This window comes from Rhynchophorus ferrugineus, unplaced genomic scaffold (genome assembly GCF_030347505.1).
Source record: "Rhynchophorus ferrugineus isolate W39M unplaced genomic scaffold, kcgeb_rfMv2 rfM2, whole genome shotgun sequence".
NCBI classification, from domain to species: domain Eukaryota; kingdom Metazoa; phylum Arthropoda; class Insecta; order Coleoptera; family Curculionidae; genus Rhynchophorus; species Rhynchophorus ferrugineus.
This window is the reverse complement of record NW_027472581.1, coordinates 27801106-27824961: the sequence shown is the minus strand read 5'-3', so window position 1 is coordinate 27824961 and position 23856 is coordinate 27801106. Positions and strand designations below refer to the sequence as shown.

Below are 23856 nucleotides of genomic sequence, written 5' to 3'. Positions count from 1 at the left end.
TTTGACATATATAAAAATAAACAACGGCACTTTTTTTTAATTTTACTAGATAGAATCAATTAGTAATTTAGCGAAGATTTTTTTTTCTAAATTAAATATCTTATAAATTTCTGTATGAAACACTAGCAATATTTGAGTGTACAGTGATAATTTCTACTTCTATTAAATCGACAGAATCACTTGATTTTTGATTCAGATTAAGCTCCTGTGAGTTATCTTTCTATCAGAATATGTGTGTTATACCATTTTTAGAGGATTTTGAAATATTTTTTAGAAAAAAAAGTTATCCAAATTTTTTTGTGCTATGTAAATGGTGTGTTCTTTTTAAGCTTAACTTTAAATTACAAACAAAAAATGTTTTTACAAAATCAGAATTGATCTAATCTCTTAACCGGGTTTGTGGTTTGTGGGAGATTTTCTGATAACGAATAAGTTAATATTACTTTCTGGTCTTACAAGAAGTATATTTCTTATTTGCCCTTATTTAATACAACGTGGGGCAAAAGTCCTGCTACCATTTTGAGTGCCTATAACTTTACTCAAAGAACAGATTAATAAGTTCGGTTTTCACAAAAAGTTTATTTCGTCTTTATATTTCTTTTCGTTATGAATGAAAAATTATATCGGCTAAATAGTGACCGCGGTTTGCTAGGCAACTTTTGGCTATTTTTAAGGAATTTTTCATGACATCCTACAACATCGGAAGCTGAAATTCTTCCATTTCGTGACGAATATTGTTTTCAAGATGTTGAATCGTTTGGGACTTATTCACAGAAACTCTTGATTTTAAAAAACCTCATAAGAAAAAGTCTGGGGCTGTTAAACCCGGAGGTCTGGCTGGCTATGCTAAATTGCCACTTTGCGAAATTAGTCTTCGTGGAAAAATATTATTCAATAATTGAATTGTTGGACGAGCTGTGTGTGCTGTGGCCCCATCTTGCTGAAAAACCAAATGTCATCTAGTCCTTGCTCTTCCATTTCAGGCACAACAAAATTTCGAATCATGACTTGGTACCGTTCAGCAGTAACAGTAAATGCAACACTTTGGTCATTATGAAAAAAATAGGGACCAATGATGTTTTCAGCATGAATAACACGCCATACAGTTGTTTTTAGTGGATGCAATGATGTTTTATGAATTAATTGAGGATTTTGTGTTCTCCAAAACTGACTCTGTTTATTGACGTGGCCACTGAGAAGAAAATGGGCTTCATCGCTCATTATCAATTTAGCCAAAATATCTTCAATTTCACCAGGTAACCTTAGGATTGCATTACTGTACTCAACTCGTTGATCAAGATCTCTCGGTAGAAATTTTTGGACTAATTGAATTCTGTACGGGAACATTTTTATAAAAATTCAATAAAAAATTTCCAAAGATTTTTTTCTATTATGACATTGAAAATACTTACAGATTATATCAGGTATGTTAGCTTCAGTTCGAGTGCATTTCTCAATTATTATTTGTGCATTATGAACCCATGACTTAACAGTTATGTCATGTGTCTATAAACTACACATTGATATTCACAATGTATTAAATGTATTATATCTCTTTAAATAATCTAAAAGTGTCTATAAATAGTTCTTAACTAAACACAAGTAAATATATTATAGATAATTTATTCTACATGAAAACCGTAATCAAACAGTATTTGAATTGGTTCAATAATACTAATGGTTTTCAAATATTAGATTATAAATATTAATCCTTTCTGTTTATATATAAGAACAGAAAACGACGTTTAATTTAAGTTTTATTGATTTTCGCTTAACCCGTTATATAAGCTATGAAATGTGTAGGGTTTAAAACAAAAAACTTTTATTTTACTTGAAAAATACTGTTGCGATAATACAAATGAAATTCTTAACTCTAAACACTCCATGCATATATATTACACTTGCGCTATATAACATAATGCATAAACATATATGCGTATATGTGTACCATATATGTTAGAACATGGGTTTGTTACTTATATTGCTTATCCAAAGTAGCAGTGAAAAGTCATTAAGACTTTTAATGTATTGCCTGTCGTGATTTGTAAATTCGTTTTAGAATCAGACAATATTTTCCTTCTCATTTTATTTCAGTGAAAGAGAGATACAATACTGTTTGATACGTTTGACCTCGTAAACGAATGAGCCTGCAAAAGTCGTTCGATTGTCAAATGTCTGCAAAATTCTTCAAAATATTAGTTATAGTAACTAGAGGTTACAAATCGACAAACGTTGTTTTAACGCTTTGCTTGTTACAAGAGCACCCTCTTGTCAGTAAAATTCGTTAGAGAAGTAAATATTTTTTACTATTAAAGATTAAGTTGCAATGGTTTTTATGGAAAGTATATTTTAGCTTGTCGCAACTGAATATTACTATGGACATGGCTATTAAGATATATTAAAAAATTAAAAATATATCCTTTGATTCACCGAAAAAAACGGTCCTCATACGAAGCGAATATATGAAACATACAGAAACAGTGAATAGCTTTTTAAAGATTAGCATAATTTAATACAATTATTTCAGATGAAATTGTCTGGAAAGTATCCATATTTAATTTAGAGCTATGAGATATGTTCTTCGGGGCATTTAGAACACCCCTTCGTACACTGTTAGATAATATAGGATTTAAATGCTGTAAAGATATCCCACGAAGTCTAATGGAACTTCCAGATATCGCTTTTAATGAAAATAATTTTTAAAAGCATATAGTAAAATCAAGAAAGACTTGTTATTTCAATTTGTGTATTTAAATGAGACATGGACATTTCTGAATAACAAAAGTTAATGGTAAAAGGCAAACGTTGGAATAACAATTAATTAGATATTCATAACATTTATTAATAATTCATTGCAGATATATTGTTCTTGTTCTTCTTAGAGTTGTTGAGTAAGAATAGTTAATAACAGCTTTGGTTTGGATGAACTCAATCAGACACACTGAATCAATCCTGAACAAATGTAGATCAGAAATTTCCAGCTCATTAATTCACTCGAATTAAACTTTCTGAATGTGGGATTATGATTCAATGCTGACAATATCCATGACAGGGTGATGAGAGTGGAAGCAACTAAAGGTGGGTATATCAATAATATACAATAATTGTAGGAAGTTGTATTGTAGAGTGTGAATGGTTTATGTGTATAGACATGTGTGTAATTGTTCAGAATTATACATGAGCATTAAGTTTGAATGTATAAGGAGAAGATGAATATTATCCGTTTTGTAGATGCTGTAAATGCATTTTGGAAAATTTATTGATTACTTTTATTAAGAATAATGTACACATATAGTAATGGAAGAAATATAAGACAAAATAAACTAAAACTCAGTGTTGATGCGGCAACATTGCGACATGTTTACGTCATAAATTGAGAGGACGTAGTTTTACTGCTACTTTAAATAGGAGGACATGATGGATATTATTGGTATTTTAATTCTTGGCGACATTAAACCTTTTAATGTTATGTCTGACAGTTCCAAAGGAAAGTTTGACATTCATGTTTTTAAGAGATTTTGGAAAACATTTTGGCATTTTAATACTATTTATAATATGTGAGAAAACGGAATAATGGAAGGATTCATATATCACGACAATGGACACTTCTGTGTAATGATTTGTTTGATGTGAATTATCAAGACAAAAGGACCTCAATAAATTTTTTTCGACTTTTGTATGTTATTTACACTCTGTGAGAAACTGGAATAATGGAGGAACTTTTGGATCATGAGTTAATGTGTGATTATTTGTTTGATGTTAATTGTCAAGATAAAAGTGTGTTTAGTGTCTTATCAATTACATGTCTTCGACTTCTGGTGATAAAGTCTGAAACCTTGGTACAATAATTTTAATCGTGATCGTTTTTACTTACCTATGAATCTCATTAAGATAAGAGTCTGAAATCATTCTCTATCTATTCATTGTAGATATTATAGATATACTAAACGAACAATTTAAACTGCAATGAAAACTAAACACCCAGTTGTTTTTAAAAAAATCACCTACATATTGCATATTGCCAAATGCAGCAGCACAGCATTTTTAGTTTATAAAATACCTCAAGTGATGTTGGTGATTTCGTTTTGATAGTTCAATAAGAGTTTTTTACGTAACAGGTCAATTGAAAAGTCCCAGGTCTAGGATAGTAAAACACATTTTTTGGCAAAATTAGTTTTTTTTTCGACATAATTCCCTTCAAGGCTGACACACTGATTATAGCGACCCTCCAACTTTTCGATACCATTTTTGTAGTACGATTTATCCTTTGCTTCCAAATAGGCCTCAGTTTCGGCGATCACCTCTTTATTTGACGAAAATTTCTTCGCAGCGAACATTCTTTTGAGATCTGAGAACAGGAAATAGTCGCTGGGGGCCAGATCTGAAGAATACGGTGAGGAAGCAATTCATGGATTTTTGTCATTGCCAGTTTTCACTGACTTGTGACATGGTACATTGTCTTGGTGAAGCAGCTTTTTTTGCATACAAATGAGGCAGCTTTTTGGCGATTTCGTCCTTCAAATGGTCCAATAACACTATGTAATAGTCGCTGTTGCTGGTCCTTTCTTTTTCAAGGTAGTCAATGAAAATTATTCTGTACGCATCCCAAAATACAAACGCCATAACCTTGCCAGCCGACTGTTGAGTTTTCCCACGCTTTGGAGCGGGTTCATCGTGTGCAGTCCACACGGATGACTGTCGATTGGACTTCGAAGTGAAATGAGGGGGCCATGTTTCATTCATTGTCGCATATCGACGCAAAAACTCGGGTTTATTACGCTTGATCATCTTCAAACACTGCTCCGAAGTATCAACTCGTCGTTGTTTTTGGTCGAAAGTGAGCTCGCGCGGCACCCACTTTGCACAGAGCTTTTTCATACTTAAATATTCGTGAATGATATGATGTACATGTTCAGTTGATATCTTTAGAGTGTCTGCTATTTCATTTAGTTTCAATTTACGGTTATTCAAAATCATTTTGTGGATTTTTATTAATGTTATCGCACTGCATTCACCATCTTCGGTGCTTATTTCACCACGTCTAAACTAACGTACCAATTCCTGATGGTTGATTTTCCTCAAAAGATGTGCGTATAAATTTGGCAGTTGAAGGATCTTTAGTTTGTGAATTATAGCATTTTGAGTGAAGCAACTTTTGTTATTGTGAAAAAATGGATGAAAAGGAATTTAGCGCGTTGATAAAATATTGCCTTTTGAAAGGAAACAATACAGTTGAAGTAAAAACTTGGATTGATGCTGGGTTTCCGAACACTGCTCCAGGAAAATAAACCATCAAGGATTGGGGTGCTAAGTTTAGACGTGGTGAAATGAGCACCGAAGACGGTGAACGTAGTGGACGCCCAAAAGAGATTGTTACCGACGATAACATTAAAAAATTCAAGAAATGTTTTTGAATGACCGTAAATTGAAATAGAATGAAATAGCAGACACTCTAAAGATATCAACTGAACGTGCAAATCATATCATTCACGATTATTTGGGTATGAGAAACCTCTATGCAAAGGGGATGCCGCGCGAGCTCAATTTTGACCAAAAACAACGACGAGTTGATGATTCGGAGCAGTGTTTGAAAGTGATCAAGTGGAGGGTCGCTATAATCAGTGTATCATTCTTGAAGGGAATTATCTTGAATAAAAAAATTAATTTTGCCAAAAAAATGTGTTTTACTCTGGTAGTCCGGGGACTTTTCAATTGACCTGTGATAATAGACTATACATTACATAAATACGAGTACTGTCTCTAATAATTACCCACCTACTGCGAATTGCATAAACACCTCTCCCATGAAAAAGTAACGCAAAACAAATATAAACAAAAAATAGCATTAATAGTTGTAGTAAATTGAACTTTAGTTATTTCGCCAGCCGTACCAACAATTCCCATTGCGTTGGCTGAAATTCGACGAAGTATAAACGATATTTCAAAGAGCGAAATAAAATATCGAGCGCCGCTGACTTATTGCGGTCCGTTAACGAACGTAAGTATCTCGCGTTCATCAATTCTAACGGTGCCGCGTCAGTTCCACGCTTGTTGCATTTATCAGTGCCGACATCTACCCTTTCGAGCCTTTCGAATGCGGAAACGCGACAGAATCATTAGCGAAGATAAAATTGGATAAACGTATGAAAAATCACTGACGGATTCTATCGACTGTACGTCATTTATCGACGTTGAGGATACGTACCTGATACAGGGTGCAATTAAAGCAGTGCCAGCAGCAGCTCTCTTTTTCTACGTATTTCTTGGCTTGACCCACGGCACACGGTAGACTGCATACAGATTGGGGTGGCCTTGGCTGATCGAGTTTGAATTGAATTTCTAAAAAAAAAATATTAGTATTACTAACTAAATATAATGTACAGATATATAAATTGATTTTAAAGGATTTACAAGAGATTGTTGTATCCGGTACACTTGTAACCAACTTCATATTGAAGTCTCATTAACAGCTTTAATAACCCATGTGAAGATTCAAATAAAATTAATTAGTTTTGTAAGTATTCTGTTCTGGCGCAGAAACGGATTTAAAAAGTAAATCATGATAAACTTCGGGAAACCCCATGAGATCTCCTACATGAAGTTTTCGAACAGGAACAGAACAGGCTTCTTCTTTGCACTTCAGTGTAATGTCTTATCTTAACCAAGATGCACTTTCTAATTGTGATTTTAATAATACGTCATCGAGTTTTTTTCTTGTTCCAGAATGACCAGCTGGATCCAAATGACCGTTTGCTGATGTCGCTTCGGGTTCGGGATAGAGAAGTGTTTTGCGGGCGACAGACGGAGTTTGTGGATAGGTAGAGATTTTATCAAGTTGTTCCCGTGTTCTAAGTCTCCTAGGGAGAACCTTACACTGAGCATGTTCGTGAAACTCTTTTCAAAAGGGATGCTTGATTCGTGGTGAGTGTTGACGTTACTCATCAACCATGGGGCATTGAGCAACGCGCGGATATTTTTCGATTGGAATACTTGGAGCAGTTCAAGTTGTCTCTCAGAGACATACATGTACCACACCTATGCTCCGTAAAAGCAGACTGGACGGACTAGCATCTTATACAGAGTCGCTTTCTGTGGGATTAGGAGTTTACGTTTTCTGCAGAGGAGTACGAAGAGTAGACTGTACACGCCATTGCAGTTGCAGAGAGCGTGCTGGATTTGGGTTGGCCTTGAAATTTGCAGTCGAATTGGAGACCGGGGTATGATACCTTCTGGAGCCTGGGGATAGGGACATTATCGATTTGGAGATCTTGTGGTGGAACAGAATAGCCTGAGTTTTAGTCGGGTTAATCTGCAGCCGCCAAAACTTGGTTACAACTTTAAACAGGTTAGATCGCGTTCTAAGCCTGTCCGGTTTTGTGATTTAAAATGTCAAAATCTGTACAGTAAATAAACAGAGTAAATCGCATTTTTGAGAAGTTTTAAGTTTTTATTTCATTTCAACCTGTGAATACTGGTTTCGTCGTTTTAAAATTAGTTATTTTGACATCTAAGGCAAAGAGCAACTAAAGACAACGAGAGTACTATTGGCGCACTGCGCTAAAAATGCCGAAATACGAGCAAAGACAACAATATTATTTGTCAGCATAACACCGCTTGACAACATGTTGCAAAACTGGTGCAAACATACTTGGAAAAACGTTCTACCCCATCTTGAGTCGTGACCTGGGGTCAATTCGTAGACAGCCTCAAAAGATACATTGTTCTTGCGAGATGGAATCCGTATATTGCCTGAAAGATGGGAAAAAGCAACAGCTATCGATTAACAATATTTTGAACAACATACATTGTATCGATTTTTTACAATTGAGCTTCTAATTAAAAAATCCTTTAACACTAATTTATAGGCTAGTACATTATTTTTATAATTTATATTATAGTTATGCGCTCTGACGTCCTCTTTGATTCCTGTTATTTATAGATACTCAATATAATAAAGGATTAGTAAAAAAAAATATTTTCATATAGAAAAAAGTTGGAGAAATGTTAATAACGCTACAGTTAGTATTATGGTGAGGACTCATTTATGTTGTTTTTTGTATTACTAATAACACAACAATAATAATAATTATATTGCCGTGTCAATTACCAAATAGTATGGAAAAATTATATTTAATATTACAGTGTAGAGTCACAAACGTGCATCCAAAATCAGCATATGCAGTATATTCCTTAAAATTTCAAATGCTAACCAGCAAATGGGCTGTCAAAACTACTAAACGGTCATATATACATTCAAAAAATAAATCCAATACTAGCCTTCAAAAAATTTCCCATCAACGTTATGTTACAAAAATCTATAATAATATAATTACATAAACTAAATAATGTTTTTTCAAAGAAATTATCATAATCCCTAGAAACACGTCCACAAATGAGGAAAACTATAAAAATGTGTAAAATATTTAGATTGTACGATGATATTCTGATATGTACCTGATTTTAGCTTTACTGTGTACAAATTATTTTTTAAATATTATGCATCCTTCATTTGAGATGCCCACATTTTCAACAATCGCATGTATTTTCTTAGAAAAAAATGTAAGTTCACTTATTATATTTAAGTAGTTATCATTCACAAACTGAACTACGAAATAACTACAATTTAAGAGTAAAATTTGTAACATATTTTTTTTGATTGTTATATTTTAGAGTCTTCCTTTTACCAACGAAGGTTTATCTGGACTCGAACTACTTTTGAACGTGTGGTCCGAACCACGGTCAACGGCATTAATTCTACCACCGACTGGCGAGTGCCCAACTTGAAGATCATCCTAGAAGACAAGACCCTCTGACCTCACTTAATCTAAATAGGAAACCGAAAGAAATTGAAAAAACTATGTTATTATTTCTTAAAGATTTCACGGCCATATTTTTTACGGCATCCAGTAGATGTATTTATCAAATTTATATAGCACAACACACATGGACAACTATTAAAATAACAACTAACTTTATTATTAAAATATTCTAGAGCGAGGCTTCGTAAACGAAGTTAGACGCATCAATGATATTTTCGTTGTAAATTTGAGTATATATATATATATATATATATATATATATATATATATATATATATATATATATATATATATAAATGTACAGAAAATTAATAGATGGATTATTTATAAAACCATAGTGTGGAAAATTTTGGTGTTAGATTAATTTTATTATATCCCATCTCTGAACTGAAAAGTTTTGTTGCCAAATAGACGGCGCTTTCGACAACGAAGAATTAGTGTTGGTAGTTGTTGGTTTTATATTAGCTGAAAGTTTTGTTTGAGCTCTTAAAGTTCTCGTTAACTTTAGATGAATCGACAATAACAAGATTCGTTGTATGAAGGGAAGTTTCGACTACAACAAAAAAATGCAGTGTTATATATTTTCTGTATTGTAGTTTGGAAATGTAAAAAAACTATATTTTTTCGTATATTCAAAGCTTAACACTGTAAGAATATTAGTAATAAGAAAATACTTTCGGATATATGTTTAAGTTTGTTTAAAACTTAAATGCCTTTTTCTCGAAGCTACTGTGCATACCTGTAGTTTCTCGAAGTGCATACCTGTAGACTAGAATACCTTCTTAAATATACAATTAAAATAAAGTTATAAAATCCAATGTTAAACGTTCAACGGCATCTTGTCGGAGCAAGCACAGCTACTCAAGAATTTGCCAGCAATAATAAAAGAGAAGAAGGTGGCGTCTACTAGTGAATTAATAACGTGTGAAGAAGATAAGAAATATTACAATAATTGCTGAAATATGGTTCTTTCGAATTGCTTATTTTGTTAGTCTTACTGTATGGCTCCCAGACTGGGACCCAAATTTGTTCATATTTTTTCAATGTATTGTTATTTCTTTAAATTTTAAACTCTCCTTTTTACCAGCGAGGGTTTATCTGGACTAGACATACAGTTTAAAGTGGGCTCCGGGCCGCGGTCCTCGGTATTAAGCTTATCGAATGGCCAGTGATCAACATAGAGACCATCACGAAAGACATTCGGTCTTATCCAGCCTGGTTACTGACATGACTGGATGGTTATTCCCTGTCGGATTTTCCACTATTGCGTATAAAGACATTTACAATTACAACCACAATCATAAAGTACATCCATGTCCCAGCAGGATTCGAATCCATGAGTATCGCAACAGTAGGAGGACCGTCTTGTCGCCTTGACCACTGCGCCAACGAAGCCGACAATTTAGCTATATTATTGGTGAATACATTAATAATACATAACTTTTTTATTATTTACTTAACTAAAACCATTTTTATATTTAAAATTATTATCTCTCGGATGCTAAATGTAATATACGTATATTCGGGTTTATGGACATATATTATTTTATATTTTTTTACATAATAGCGTAAAGTTTATTCATATCTCAAAGGAAAATTGTGCAGAAATTATTCGACCCGAGAGTAACACTGAAAAAACTTAATGTCGTTATGTCTAGACAATAGCAGAAATATGTTTAGAATATCTGATATATAATATTAGACTAATAAATATTATCACTAATGATTTGGTAAGGGTGAGATAAAAGTTTGGTTTGGTAAAAAATAAAAGATAAACAAATATAGTGGTGCAATGTCCTGTCAGAAAGTACTAGTATATATTTTAATAACGATTTCAATAAAAATGTAAATCATAGACGAATATATATATTTCTATACAAAAACTCTAATTGATATATGATTGATAATTTTATGAAAAAAATATATACAGGTAGTAAGAAGAAACAGGAACAGAAGAAATACAGTGATATTAGAAAGAGAAAATACAGCAACGAAGGAAATAAGAACTAAACATAGAAAGGCAGATTAGGCCTCCAGGGAACACCATAGGTGGTTTGGAAAAGAGTTGATTGTAAATATAATAAAACAACTGTAACCTACAAATTACTGTGGGTGTAAAATTAATTGTAGTTTAAATCTTTCGATATTATATGCATTAGATATAAAATAAAAGGTTAAAATGTTGTTATATAGTATGGGGTAAAAGTTGCGCTACCATTTTGTACCATTTCACGTTTAGTTCAGTTTCGCTTTAACCGTTGTGTTGTGTAGATGTCCAAATTTTATTATGGATAAATATACGCCACAAAACGAGCAGAAATATCGACGATATTAATTAAAAATAATCGTTCTATTATTGCTCCTCAGCAGAAATTGCGACAATGGTATATATCAAAGACAAAACGAGAGAGTCAAAGTTAAATGAGACAACATTGCATGTTTTGAGGTTATAAATTTAGATGACGTGAGTTCATTGCTATTTTGGAAAGACACTGTTATAGAACTAGTGTAACAATAAATAGGATCACTAATAACAAAATAATATATTACAAAGTGTATCGAATAATCTTAACGATGCTTTGCCAGTACTTGCAAGTTTACTTACATTGTATACAGTAATCAAAGCACAAGTTTGAATCAGCAAGAAATTTAATTTTTTCCACTTATGAAACAAAGCTTTAAAAATATTAATGAAGGCAAGTTGGTAAAAAAAATTTGGCATAACCAGTGTAGTGTTTGGATCAAGTTTAAAATGTATATATATTAGGTGAGGAAAGTTACAATGTTGATTTTGAGCTATTACAAATACTGTCCGATATTGTTCGGTCTAACTAACATTTGTCTGTATTTGTTAGGATAAGTAATGTCTATGAGAAGTACATAATTTTTGAATTATTATAGATTGTATCTGAAGGCAAGAAGTTCATTTTACGAAAACAATTTCTATGTATTATAATCTATATTTCTCCCCGTATTTCTATATATGTATATATATATATATATATATATATATATATATATATATATATATATATATATATATATATAATATTTCAATACCACTTTTTTAGAACGATTTACCGTTTGCCTCGAAATAGGCCTTACTATCGGCGATAACCTCTTCATTCTGTGAAAAGCCAATAGTCGCTGGGAGCCAACCTGGTGAATACGGTGGATGTGGGAGGAATTCTAAATTCAATTTATGTAGTTATTATGATCGTTTTGATACCGGAGTGAAGTGATGGATCCATGTATCATCCATTCTCACACATCGACGCAAATATTCTGGTTTGTTACGTTTAAACATGCCCAAAAGCTATTCAGAATCATCAACGCGTTTTTGTTTTTGGTCAACATTGAGCAATCGCGGCACTCACTTTGAACAGAGCTTTCTCATAGTAAAATGCTCAGGTAATATTAAGCCAACACCTTTTGATATCTTTACGATGTTAGCTAACTCACGCAACTTCACTTTTCGATCATTCAAAACGATTTTGTGAATTTTTTTGATGTTTTGTGGTGTTACCACCTCATTTGGACGCCCACTGCGTTCTGCATCGTCGGGGTCTCTACGACTACATTTGAAGTCAGTGCTTCGCTTGAACGGTATTTTTTTCCCATCAAGAACAGTGTAAAATTAAAGCACGTAATTGTTTTTGATCCATTGTTTTGAATATGACAAAAGTAGTGTCACTCTTAGCACAATAACTTAGAGTATAATATCATGAAATTTTAACCTTTCTTTTGAAGCTTAAAATTTCAATTAAAATTGTTTTTAACTGAAAAATGCGGTGAATGCAATAAAACTAGCCCCATCTATGTGTTAGGCCAGGTACTTTTTAGTTTCTTAAATTTCATTTTATAGAAAACAAGTTTTCAATATTTTTTTATCTTTGAAGTTATGAATTAAATTAAATATTAATATTACCATTTCTAATATAACAAAAGATATTCGCTATTCGAATTAAAATTGTTTGCTATATTTTCTAAATTTTATGTTGAATAAAGGGACGATCAGTTAGAGCAGTCTGATTACATGTTAAAAAATTGCTGTCCCAGATTACAAACTCCGGAAACCACTTACCGAACAAAAAATAAGAATACATTTATACGGTGAACATACTTTTAATTAAGACATATTAGGAAGCAGGGAAAAAAGCATCTACGCCGTGAAAAAACTTAAGCACAAAAAAGGAGATACATAATGCTGCGAGTACAGGGAAATCTCATTTCGGAAACATTTTCCGAGGATTAGGTAACCGGAGTCCCTTAAAAAATTATTTCGTTTCACGTCTGGTTTTCTGTCGGTGAGATTTCCGAGTAAGTTGTTTCGAATATTAATCTGTTTTATGTCGTGTAATAAATAACGTCGACAAATTAGACAAAACCGGTTCCAGTGAATATTAATTTTCAAAAATTGTTTTGTTGTTGAAATTCTCGTTAATCTGAAATATTTGTTCCAGTCGTTTCAGTTTATTTAGAGAGAGAGAGAGAGAGAGATAGTATATATATATATATATATATATATATATATATATATATATATATATATATATATATACTTATATATATAAGACGCATTTTTTAAAAAGGATAACCTATCGGCTCGTTGTCGAGTGTTTCGGATAACTGAGGTTAAAATACCCAAGCTAGACGAAATTATATAGAATATAGCAACATTCTTCTAATAATCAGGTGTCAAGGTTTTATGATTGTTGCACCACTTCTTTCTCAGCTTAGTGCTTGCTTCCATTATGAAGGATTTTGCAATGGTGGTACTTCCATTAATGTTAGCTTCGTGGAGCTCATCGTTCTCCCATAGTCATCAGTCTCCCTCTATTAACTTTAGGTTTCGCCCACTATTCCACTTCGCCGATGATGTTTAACGATGTTTTGTGTTTGCTGTCATTGCCGTGGATACGGTCGCTCATGATACGTTAAATAATTGAGCTGTTTTCAATACAGACTTTCCCGTTATCGGGGCATCAACTATTTTCCCTTTCAAAATCTGAGAAATCACACATTGCGTCGTATTATTTACGCAGAAACTAATGCTATATACATGGTGTATGGTATGCTGTATGGTGTTCATATTATTTTGTCTGTCCCCTATTAATTGTACATTCACGATAATGGACAACTAAGAATAAAGAAACTAACAGATCATTCAATAATATTTATTACAGAAGGCAACACGGGAGAGGCATATAATTTTGGCATTAACAAACCAGAATACTAGTTAGGTATGAACAAATTATAACGAAATACGTTTTTGGGAGGAGTTTTTTTACATTATTAGGGACATTTTTTAAGGAGCAACTAAAGAACTGCGTGATTATTTTCTGAATAGAGCTGGAAGATCGAGGGTTTTATCAGGATAATGTACCATATCATTTCTCATATATGATGTGCGGCCATGAAAAACCATCAAACCAATTAATTTTCAATATTGTTCCACAATAATAATCAACGTGGAGAAAATAGCTCTAGCAACACTGTAGAAAAATGTCAAATATATAAAGATGTCTAATGTTCCATACTTGGATTGGAAATAAGTCAGTTAGTTACAAATTGCTTAAGTAGAAAAGATTAATAGTAGTTTTAATCTCTTCCAATTTACCAAGAAATGTCTGAGGAAATAATATATCTCAATTACATTTTTAGAACATTTACAGCTTATATATCTTTCTTGATCTATTATACTTGTTGTCAAATAACTCTTTTAGGGCACCAGCTAGTATGTTGACACAATTTTTATTGCATTATTTTGCCTGTTTTATAAACTAGCAATAACAAGAATCCTATAATATTTCTTGACACTTAGTGGTGTTATCAGTTATTAGAATTTTCATGATTATTTTCTGTTCTGAAAAATGTCGCATGACAGAGTGTTTAAAACAGCAGCTTCAGAAGAAGTTTATATTTATTATATGGAAATTAAATAATGCCAGAAAAATGGGTAAATGTATTAGAATAGAAACCGATTTTTTCTATATTTACGTCTAAAACCTTAAAAATATTATATAAAATTTAAGGAGATCAATATCAATATTAATACTATTATTTGATTCCTGTTAGATGTTTAAATCTTGTGTCTTTATATTTGAGCTTTATACATACATATATATATATATATATATATATATATATATATATATATATATATATGTATATATATATATATATATATATATATAGATATATATATATATATATATATATATATATGTATATATATATATATATATATATATATATAGATATATATATATATATATATATATATATATATATATATATAATATATATATATATATATATATATATATATATATTATAATATATATATATAATATATATATATATAATATATATATATATATATATATATATATATATATATATATATATATATATATATATATATATTGAAAACATTTTCACATAAAGATTGTCTAAAGTGTTATTCAAAATATTTATCCTTTTAAACAGATTTTATTTAAAATATTTTCTATAATTTTAATTTTTCTGCTGACATATCTAGAATATCGTGTCGAAGCAACGAAGAAAAATTGACAGCGAATCAATTATCGATTCGAAGTGGTAATCCGAATCAAAAAGCGCTATTTCTAATGAGTAGGTTGAATGGGAGAGAACTTCCCAATGTGAGCTTCCCAAGTGATCTCATTAGATGCATACCGAGGCTTCATGTCCATTATAAGTTTGTTAAGCAATAACTGTGTGCACCTGAGATTTTTAAAGTAGATCTCCTATTCATCGTCAGTCACAATAAGCCACAGTAAACTCTTCTTTTTGCCTAACAAGCAACGAAAGCTCGATAGTGAAATGTTTTGAAATGGAATTTACGGTCTATTCATCAAATTCATCTTCTCTCCTTTTGGATCTCCCTTTCTGTCTATGCAATGTAAATCTCTTAAAACTGTTGATTCATCAACTTCTAAGCTGTCTTTCAGAGTTTGAGGTAAGTTTTCATCCATTGAATTTTCAAATTCATTATTTTCAAACTTTTTTGTTTAACGTCATCACTTTTGATTCACTGGAACGAAATTCGGTAATTGAGATATGAGAATATGAAACAAAACAAAAATAATAAAAGAGGTAAATTAAGTATTAAGTTGTCCACTATTAGTGTCCGGATACTTATTCAGTGTATAGCGCAATAATGCCAAATGGAATTGCTATGTTATGTAGAGAAATATAAAAAGCATCAAATTTAATAGTTAGTGTACGTTATTTAACAGTTGTAGTTCGCATTTTCACTAATAAACTTGGTTGAACAAAGTAGATGGTAGTACCAAATATGTTTTCAGATAAAGAATGTGAGCAAAGAGTGGCTCCAACTAGAACGATACATTCCCTCTTTTTTACCATTGTTGGACACTGGATCAATAAGGTGAAAATTTGTTTTAAAAAAAATATGTCATAGAGATTTCTTGGGCCTAACAAAACCGACTGTCAGGGTGGAATGTGATTATCAAAAATATAATTTAGCTCAAGCGATCTTAAAACGATAAGGTGATCTTCCACTATAATATTGTCTGATCACACGTTCTATGTTACAACTGGTCGATGAAGCTTCGTAGGTTCCCAATGAAATATAGGATACATTACTCCACAAATATGCCCAGATTTGGAGCATACGCACTCTCCTGTCTAGAACTAACCATAGAAAAGTATAAACTATATTGTCTTCCTTTTCTAATGGCGGTACATTCTTTTCGAGTCGATCGGTGTAGTCGATCAAGTTATAAAATCGAAACCAAATTTATAATATATCATTTTAAACGACATCGAATAAGTATCAACATATGCCGAAATTTATTGATAACAAGAACAGAGAAGAAAATGCTTCTTGCTGTGCTGGAAGTAGTCAAGTAATTATTGATGTTTAACTGGTAATAATGGTAACATTTATTTTAAACATAATATATATTAATAATAATTAAAATTTTATTTTATAGATAAGGTGTAGCTAGAATTTGTTGAGAGTGAAAGTCAAAGAATGTGAAATTCAAAGAATCAGAGAAGAAGAAATTATACACCATTTTGTTAAGATGAAAGAACAGTGTTCAGTGATACTATGAAATAATTAAATTTTCTAGCAAAAGTAGACCAGGATCAAAGAAACAAAATATAAAACTATCAACGACACCTTAATGATTTAATGTGAAGGAAAATACCATGCATTATTATATAAGAGTTTAGATAAATAAATTATTGTTTTGTAAAAATAATGATATATTGACCGTGATGTCTTGCAGCTTAAAAGTATTATAATCCATTCATTTTAAGCCAGTTTAGACTCTTATTAACGTTGCTTATTAGAAAGAAATAAATTCATTAAATTAAATTCATTAAATTAATTAAATTAAAATTACACATTAAATTTAATAATCACTATAAAAAAAATAAGTAAATAAAGTTGTATGTATGCATGCCCCAAACTCGGATTATTCTCTGTTTAATTATTGAATGAAGCTCAATATGCACATGCGCCAAATCCGGAGATATTTGCGAAGTAATGTATCCTATAAAATATCCTTGCTTTCCGTATACATTGTGATTCCTTCCGATTAACACTCGCTTCGGCTGATGACGTGGCTTGATCTAGCGGCACTCTTATTTCTTTCTAATAAGCAACGTTAATAAGAGTCATTTTGAAAATGATTAGTGTTAAGATAAAGTTAGAAATTATATATCTAATGGAAAGAATAAATGTAATTTAAGTTAAGGGGGCAAAAAGAACAGGTCAAGTAATGAAAATAACTGGATTATAAAAAATCTTGTCCGCCGCTATTAATCGCTTCAATCCTTGTTGGAATGGATACTTCGAGCTATCCATATTATTTATTCTCAGAATACCGAAAATATTTCAGTTTTATAAAATATTCCGGATTGTCGTCGTAAAAAAATCTGCTGATCTCCGTCATCGTCTGATTTTAACGCCGACGAGGTCGAACAAATTTATTTAGGTCTCATTGTTAATGAGGGTCATTTGGCACTTGCCTCCGAAAATCTCCTTTAAATTTGATTTGATAAATTCCAGTCATCGCTTGATGTTTTCTTTTGCCGGGGCAAATAAATCTCGCCGCCATTTTGTCATATTTTAATTTAAAATGAGATTTATCGTATTGTTTTGGAGCTTGTGATAAAATGTATTATGAATACAGTGAGAAAATGTTCTTTGTAATATTCGTGTTATCTTTCCTTCGAATTATATAACAGTACTTAGAAGAATGGAAAGAAAAGTCGGTAATCTATCATTTCTTTTGTGAGATGGAAAGAATGTTTTAAGGGGAACATCAAGCGGTATGGTAAATATGACAAGACAGAAATGTTAATAAATGCGACGTGGTAAAAGCTACATTAAATATTTCGAATATATGGACGGAATTTTTTTTTTGATTACAATTCATTGAAATAAGAAACTAAAAAGAGTTCTGTATGAATTATCTCAGTTTAATTAATTTTAGAATTTTATTTTGCAAATCGTATTTCAATATATATCTTTAATGTATATGTATAAAACTAATTGCTGTTCGTTAGTCTCCTTAAATCTCGAGAAGGCTTAGACTGATTTGGCTAACTTTGATTTTAAAATATTTGTGGAAATCCAGTGAAGGTTTATCTGATAACAAAATATGGAATAACTGCGAAAAAAATAGCAAATGCAACAAATCTATTTTCCCATGCGAGGATCGACATTTTTGGTTGTTTGCCAAATGTTTATGGATGCGGTCGAAAATTTATTGTATCCAAAATTGTTGAATAATGATTAAATCTACTGGTTACTAATATCAAACCGCCAGAATATGTATTGTAATAAACATTGACGATAATTTATCGAAACTGACCTTTTGAATGCTTTACCAGGATTTATATTTCATACAAATGTAGGTATAGTCTATTCAAAATTTTTTTGTACATACGTCATCTGGATGTTTAATGTATTGCCTGCCGCAAATTGTAATTTCGTCTCAGAATTAGATGATATTTTCCTTCTTATTTTATTCTAGTTAAAAAGAGATATAATGCTGTTTGATAAGGTAGAACGCGAAACCGAACTAACCTGTCAAAGTCCTCCGGTTGTCAAACGTATGCAACCTTATTCAAAATATTAGCTATTACAGGTTATATTGTTATATTACAGGTTATATTATTATATTACAGGTTATAAACCGGCAAACGTTATGTTAGCCTACTTATTATTTTGATAAATTTTAAATCGCTGCGTAATATATTATATTCATTTGTTTGAAAATGCCGAAAACAATAGATAGCCAGAGTCACAAACTGACTGCGTTTTTGATAAGTTATGTCGAAAAGGAACGAGATAATAGAGGCTTCCTTTTGCCCGTAAATTCCGTTAGAGAAGTAAATATTGATAGTATTAGATATTATAAGTTGCTGCAATTTTAATGAAAATGTTCTTTAGCGTATTGCTGCTGCGCTAAATATTAGTGTGGGTACTGTGACTAACATTGCTTACAAAATGAAGAACAATACGTTAGATTCAATCAAGAAAACTTGTCTACATACGAAGTGGGTGACGAATCTTGACCATCTAGATATTGGCTTTGTTCGAGATCAAATATACGAAATGTATAAGAACAGTGAGTATATAAACTATTTTATCGGTATTTAATAAAATTATTTCAGAGAAAATGTTTAGTCTGGAAATTATACTATAAAAGTGTTAGGGACATGCAGGATTTTGAGGGATGTAAGACATCCCTCCATCAATATATTCTTACGGGGCATAGGCTTTTCTCTCCACCGATTACAGTCCCGACGCCACCGAGGTCCAATTCATCTAGGCGGTTGCGTGGTAAAAATTCTGGCAACTGAAAATTAAGCCGAGCAAAACTCAGGCTATTCTGTTCCACTGGAGGAAGATGTTCCGTTCATATCGCCTCCAAATCGAAAAAGTTCCTATCCCCTGGCTCCAGAAGGTATCATACTTCGGTCTCCAATTAGACTATAGGTCTGAATGGTCAGCACAAATCCAGCATGCTATTTGCAAAGGCAATGACGTGTACGGCCTACTATTCGCACTCCTCGGCAGAAAAAGCAAACATCCAATCTCACATAAGGTGTATAAAAGGCCAGTCCATCCGGACTGCTTTTATGGAGCACAGGTGTGATACAGGTAAGTCTCTGAGAGACCACTTGCATTACTCCAAGTTTTCCAGTCCAAGAAGGTCCCCGCGTTACTCAATGTCCCATGGTTTATAAGGAACATGAACGTACACCTAGAATCAGGCATTCCGTTCGTGAAAGGCTTCACGAATACGCTCAGTGTGAAGTTCGACCTTGGCACCTTAGAACATGAAAACAATCTGATCAAATCTCTACCCATCCACAAACCCCGGTAGTTAAATCAAATGCGATAATCCCAGTCGTTTCCAAGAAACAGTTATCTAAAAACTCTCCCTTTTTCCTGTTTACTATTTCATGCTGTCCTTTTTACCATTTCCGCGTAATCTTAGTCTAGTCTTTAGTTTTAAAATAATCAACGTTTTCTGTTCCCGTGTAAATTCCTTAAACGAAATAGTAGCGAGTTTTCAAACAAAATCAATATACAAACAACAAACGAACATTTCTACAAACATATATTAGGAATCTGTTATCCTATTGATACTATAGTATTGACAACACTTCGAGAGAATATCATTCGCTACCTTCATGTTTTATCTGTTTTTTTCTGCTCGATATAAAACGAGTTTTACAAAGTATTAATTTAGCTTGTTTAGCTCAATATACCATATATATTCTTTGAACTTAATTAACTATAATTACTTAATTGGTTGTTTCATTATAAAAAGTAGTCCTCGATATTTTATTTCGGTCCATTACTTCTAATAAAATCTCTTCACTCTCAATTTAATTTAAGGGGCAAATCAGCGAATGGCAATAAATAAGGACGTAGCAGCTATAATTCACTCTTTTAGCCGAGAGTATCTGTCTGCACTTTCTCGATATATGTTTCATGAAATGTCAAATTAAACGTTGCCTCATATATATTGCCTTTCTCCGCCTAAGTGTCAAACATCTGAAATTGATTGTTGTGATCAACTATCTATCTATCACAATCGCACTTTCTTATATATGCTTTATGTCTCTAATTATACTTTAATTAAATAATGGAGTTACTTAATTATTATAGTTATTTATGTTAGTGTTAAATTTCCATCATCATTATTTTTGTAATTGCAACTATTTTTAGCAATTTACTGAAATTAAGTTTGAAATTTTGGTTATGTATATGTGGGTCTGCAATTACAATATGTATAGTATACAGTGGTAGAGAAGTTATGGCATTTTAAAAGAATTCATTTTTGTGGTAATTATTACACAAATTAAATCTTTTCCATTCCAATTTTAGTTATAATAAATACTACACTTTATTGATATTAAATTCGACAATTGATAATTATAAGTAATTGAATGAACATTATTAGAAACTTCAAGACAACTCAGAAGAAAATTAGAGAACATTCCACCAATGCCTACTAAGAAGAAAGTTAAACTTCTTAAAAGAACATCAGCTTCAGTATAAATCATTACATGTATTATTTCATTATACATTCCCACGTCTGTTGCAAAAACCCTTCCATCAATGAGTTTATTTTTTTAGATTATTATGCTTTGACTATATCTGATATAAAATAAAATATGTACAGACTTTTGTGTGCAAGAACAAGTCCAAGAACAAATTACACTTTATTAGCTGTCTAGCTGTTAAAATGGTACAACCTAATTCTGTTGCCTTAGTTTATCTCGTGTGATTTATCTTTGACTTTCTTGATGTTCTTGTGTGTTTATCCTTGATTGTTTATTTTGAATTTGTTGCATATTGTTGTATATTTAATTTTAGTCTTTCATAAGCTGTAAGTGGATCCATTGACTAAGTATCCCTTTTATATATTTTGGTTCTATACTGAGGTTTTTACCTAATTTGATCCTGTCCTTTTTCTCACTCTTTGATGATGCTTGGGTTTTATTTTTATCATTTTATAATTTTTTAAGGTCTATAAATCCGAGTACAATTTACTATGCATAGCGCAGTATAATTTTATCTATGTAAGTGTCAGGCCGGGGACTTTTCAATTGACCTGTTATTGCAGTTCTTTTTGTTTGCTTTTTTATCTATCCGAAAAATGGGTACCATTGCCATTCTATTGTATTACTAGCTGTCCCCACAGACCTAGTTGTCCTGCCCGAGCTATCATATTCAATTCGAATTCCTAAATTACATAACATAAGTTTTGAAGAAACCATGGTAAAGAGTTAACAGTGTGTAAACAAATTGTTACTCCTTAAATATAAATTAAAAACATTATTGAATGTTATGTAATTAACTTTTTTAGGAATAGGCCTGAAAAAATATACACGGTAGATCAGATTGCTGAACAGTATGGCCACAGAGTGTTATGTTTCCACTTATTACTGCATATTCAATTTAATTGAATTGATATGGGGTGTGGCAAAGAATTATTACAATAGACATCCAGGTTGAGAAAGATATACAAGGAAGAACTGTCTGAATATGTGGAAAGAAGCATTGCCTACAATTACACCTTAGATTTGAATGAACTTGATCATTGAAGAGGAAATTGATAAATGGTGGAATTTTGAACCTGTGTTAAATAGATTGGAAATGAACAGCTTAGTTATTCACTTGAATATTCTGAAAGTGATATAGGTTTAATTAAACTAGTAACAAGTAGTAAGGAGGAGATATTAAAATGACTATACAAGGAAACTCTGTACCTAAGGAAACAAGAACTAAACGTAAAAGGTAAATATGCTCTCTAATAAAAGTAAAATACATTACTTGGATATACAATTTTTAATTAGTTGGATTAGTCCTCCAAGGGATACCATTATGCGCCCAGAACTCTACCTCATAGGTGACATGGAAAAGTGTTCATAAACATAATTGTAGTTTAAGTCGTATATATATATATATATATATATATATATATATATATATATATATATATATATATATATATATATATATTAGAATAGTACTATAAAGTGAAACGACTTTTGTTTTACTACTTTATATACATTAGAATTTTGTTGTGATAAAGCCAAAATGAACTAAAACTCTGAGTTGAGTTTATTGTTTTATTGAATGGGCTATAGATAATTTAGTCGTTCATTACATATATTTATGGTCTAATAACTCTTGAATTTATTTTTATAAATAATTTTATGGGCCTTGTAAATGATTAATGGTATACACAATTCTTGAGATAATCAGTGATTAAAAGATTAATTTAATTAAATTTAATGGCGGCACATACCTGACATGTTGAGCTCTAAAGAACCCTCGAGGTATTCGCCCACTCGAACCCACTGATACTTCCCCGGTGCCACCTGCTTGAAATGTATAATGTTGTATCTCGCTGGACCATCTCCGTTCTCGTCGAAATGGAACCGATCGCCACTCAGTCCTGCGAAAAAAAAAATGTTACGTGTCAATTAAATACGTTAAAAGGAATTAGAGGGATCCAGAGGGTCGGTCCGGAAAGGGTACTAAAATCGGTAACGATCTCCGGAGATCGCAGAAATCTGCCTCCGAATCGCGATATAAAGGCGAAACTTTTTATAATCGCTCTTTTTTGTCGTCCGCCCGAATATAAAATTCTTTACTTTATGTTGAATTGGCCCTTTATAAAGGCGTCGTAATTTTTTGTCTCGATTCTTATCGTGGAGTGTATTATAATGTAATTTTTTTCGTCGTAATATTGACGTAGGTCGGTTTGATGAGATAGGTTTATGCCTTATAATGTCTGGAATGATCGTTTAATGCGCGTCATGAATTTTAACGCGTTACGTACGTATAGAATTTGGAAAAAAATGATGGATAGTAAACAGTTATGTTATGACATATACATTTAATATATCCTTAAGGCTTTTACTTTTAATTTTTTGCAGGTATTTGCGATAGACAGTGCAGTGCCTATAGGAGATGCGGAGCAGCATAATAAGACTGAGGCTATAA

General features: G+C 31.9%; 1 protein-coding gene across 2 annotated transcripts in view; it reads right to left on the bottom strand.

Annotated features, from left to right (window-relative positions):
- Positions 1-23856, bottom strand: part of LOC143191719 (metabotropic glutamate receptor 2) — a 609670-nt gene that overhangs the window by 27379 nt on the left and 558435 nt on the right. For both annotated transcript variants that reach the window (XM_076397081.1, XM_076397080.1), the window contains 2 exons: positions 23156-23305; positions 6206-6339 (listed from right to left, as the gene is read on the bottom strand). In XM_076397081.1, the coding sequence (XP_076253196.1) occupies positions 6206-6339; positions 23156-23305 (284 nt within the window). The remainder of the gene's footprint in view (positions 1-6205; positions 6340-23155; positions 23306-23856) is intronic.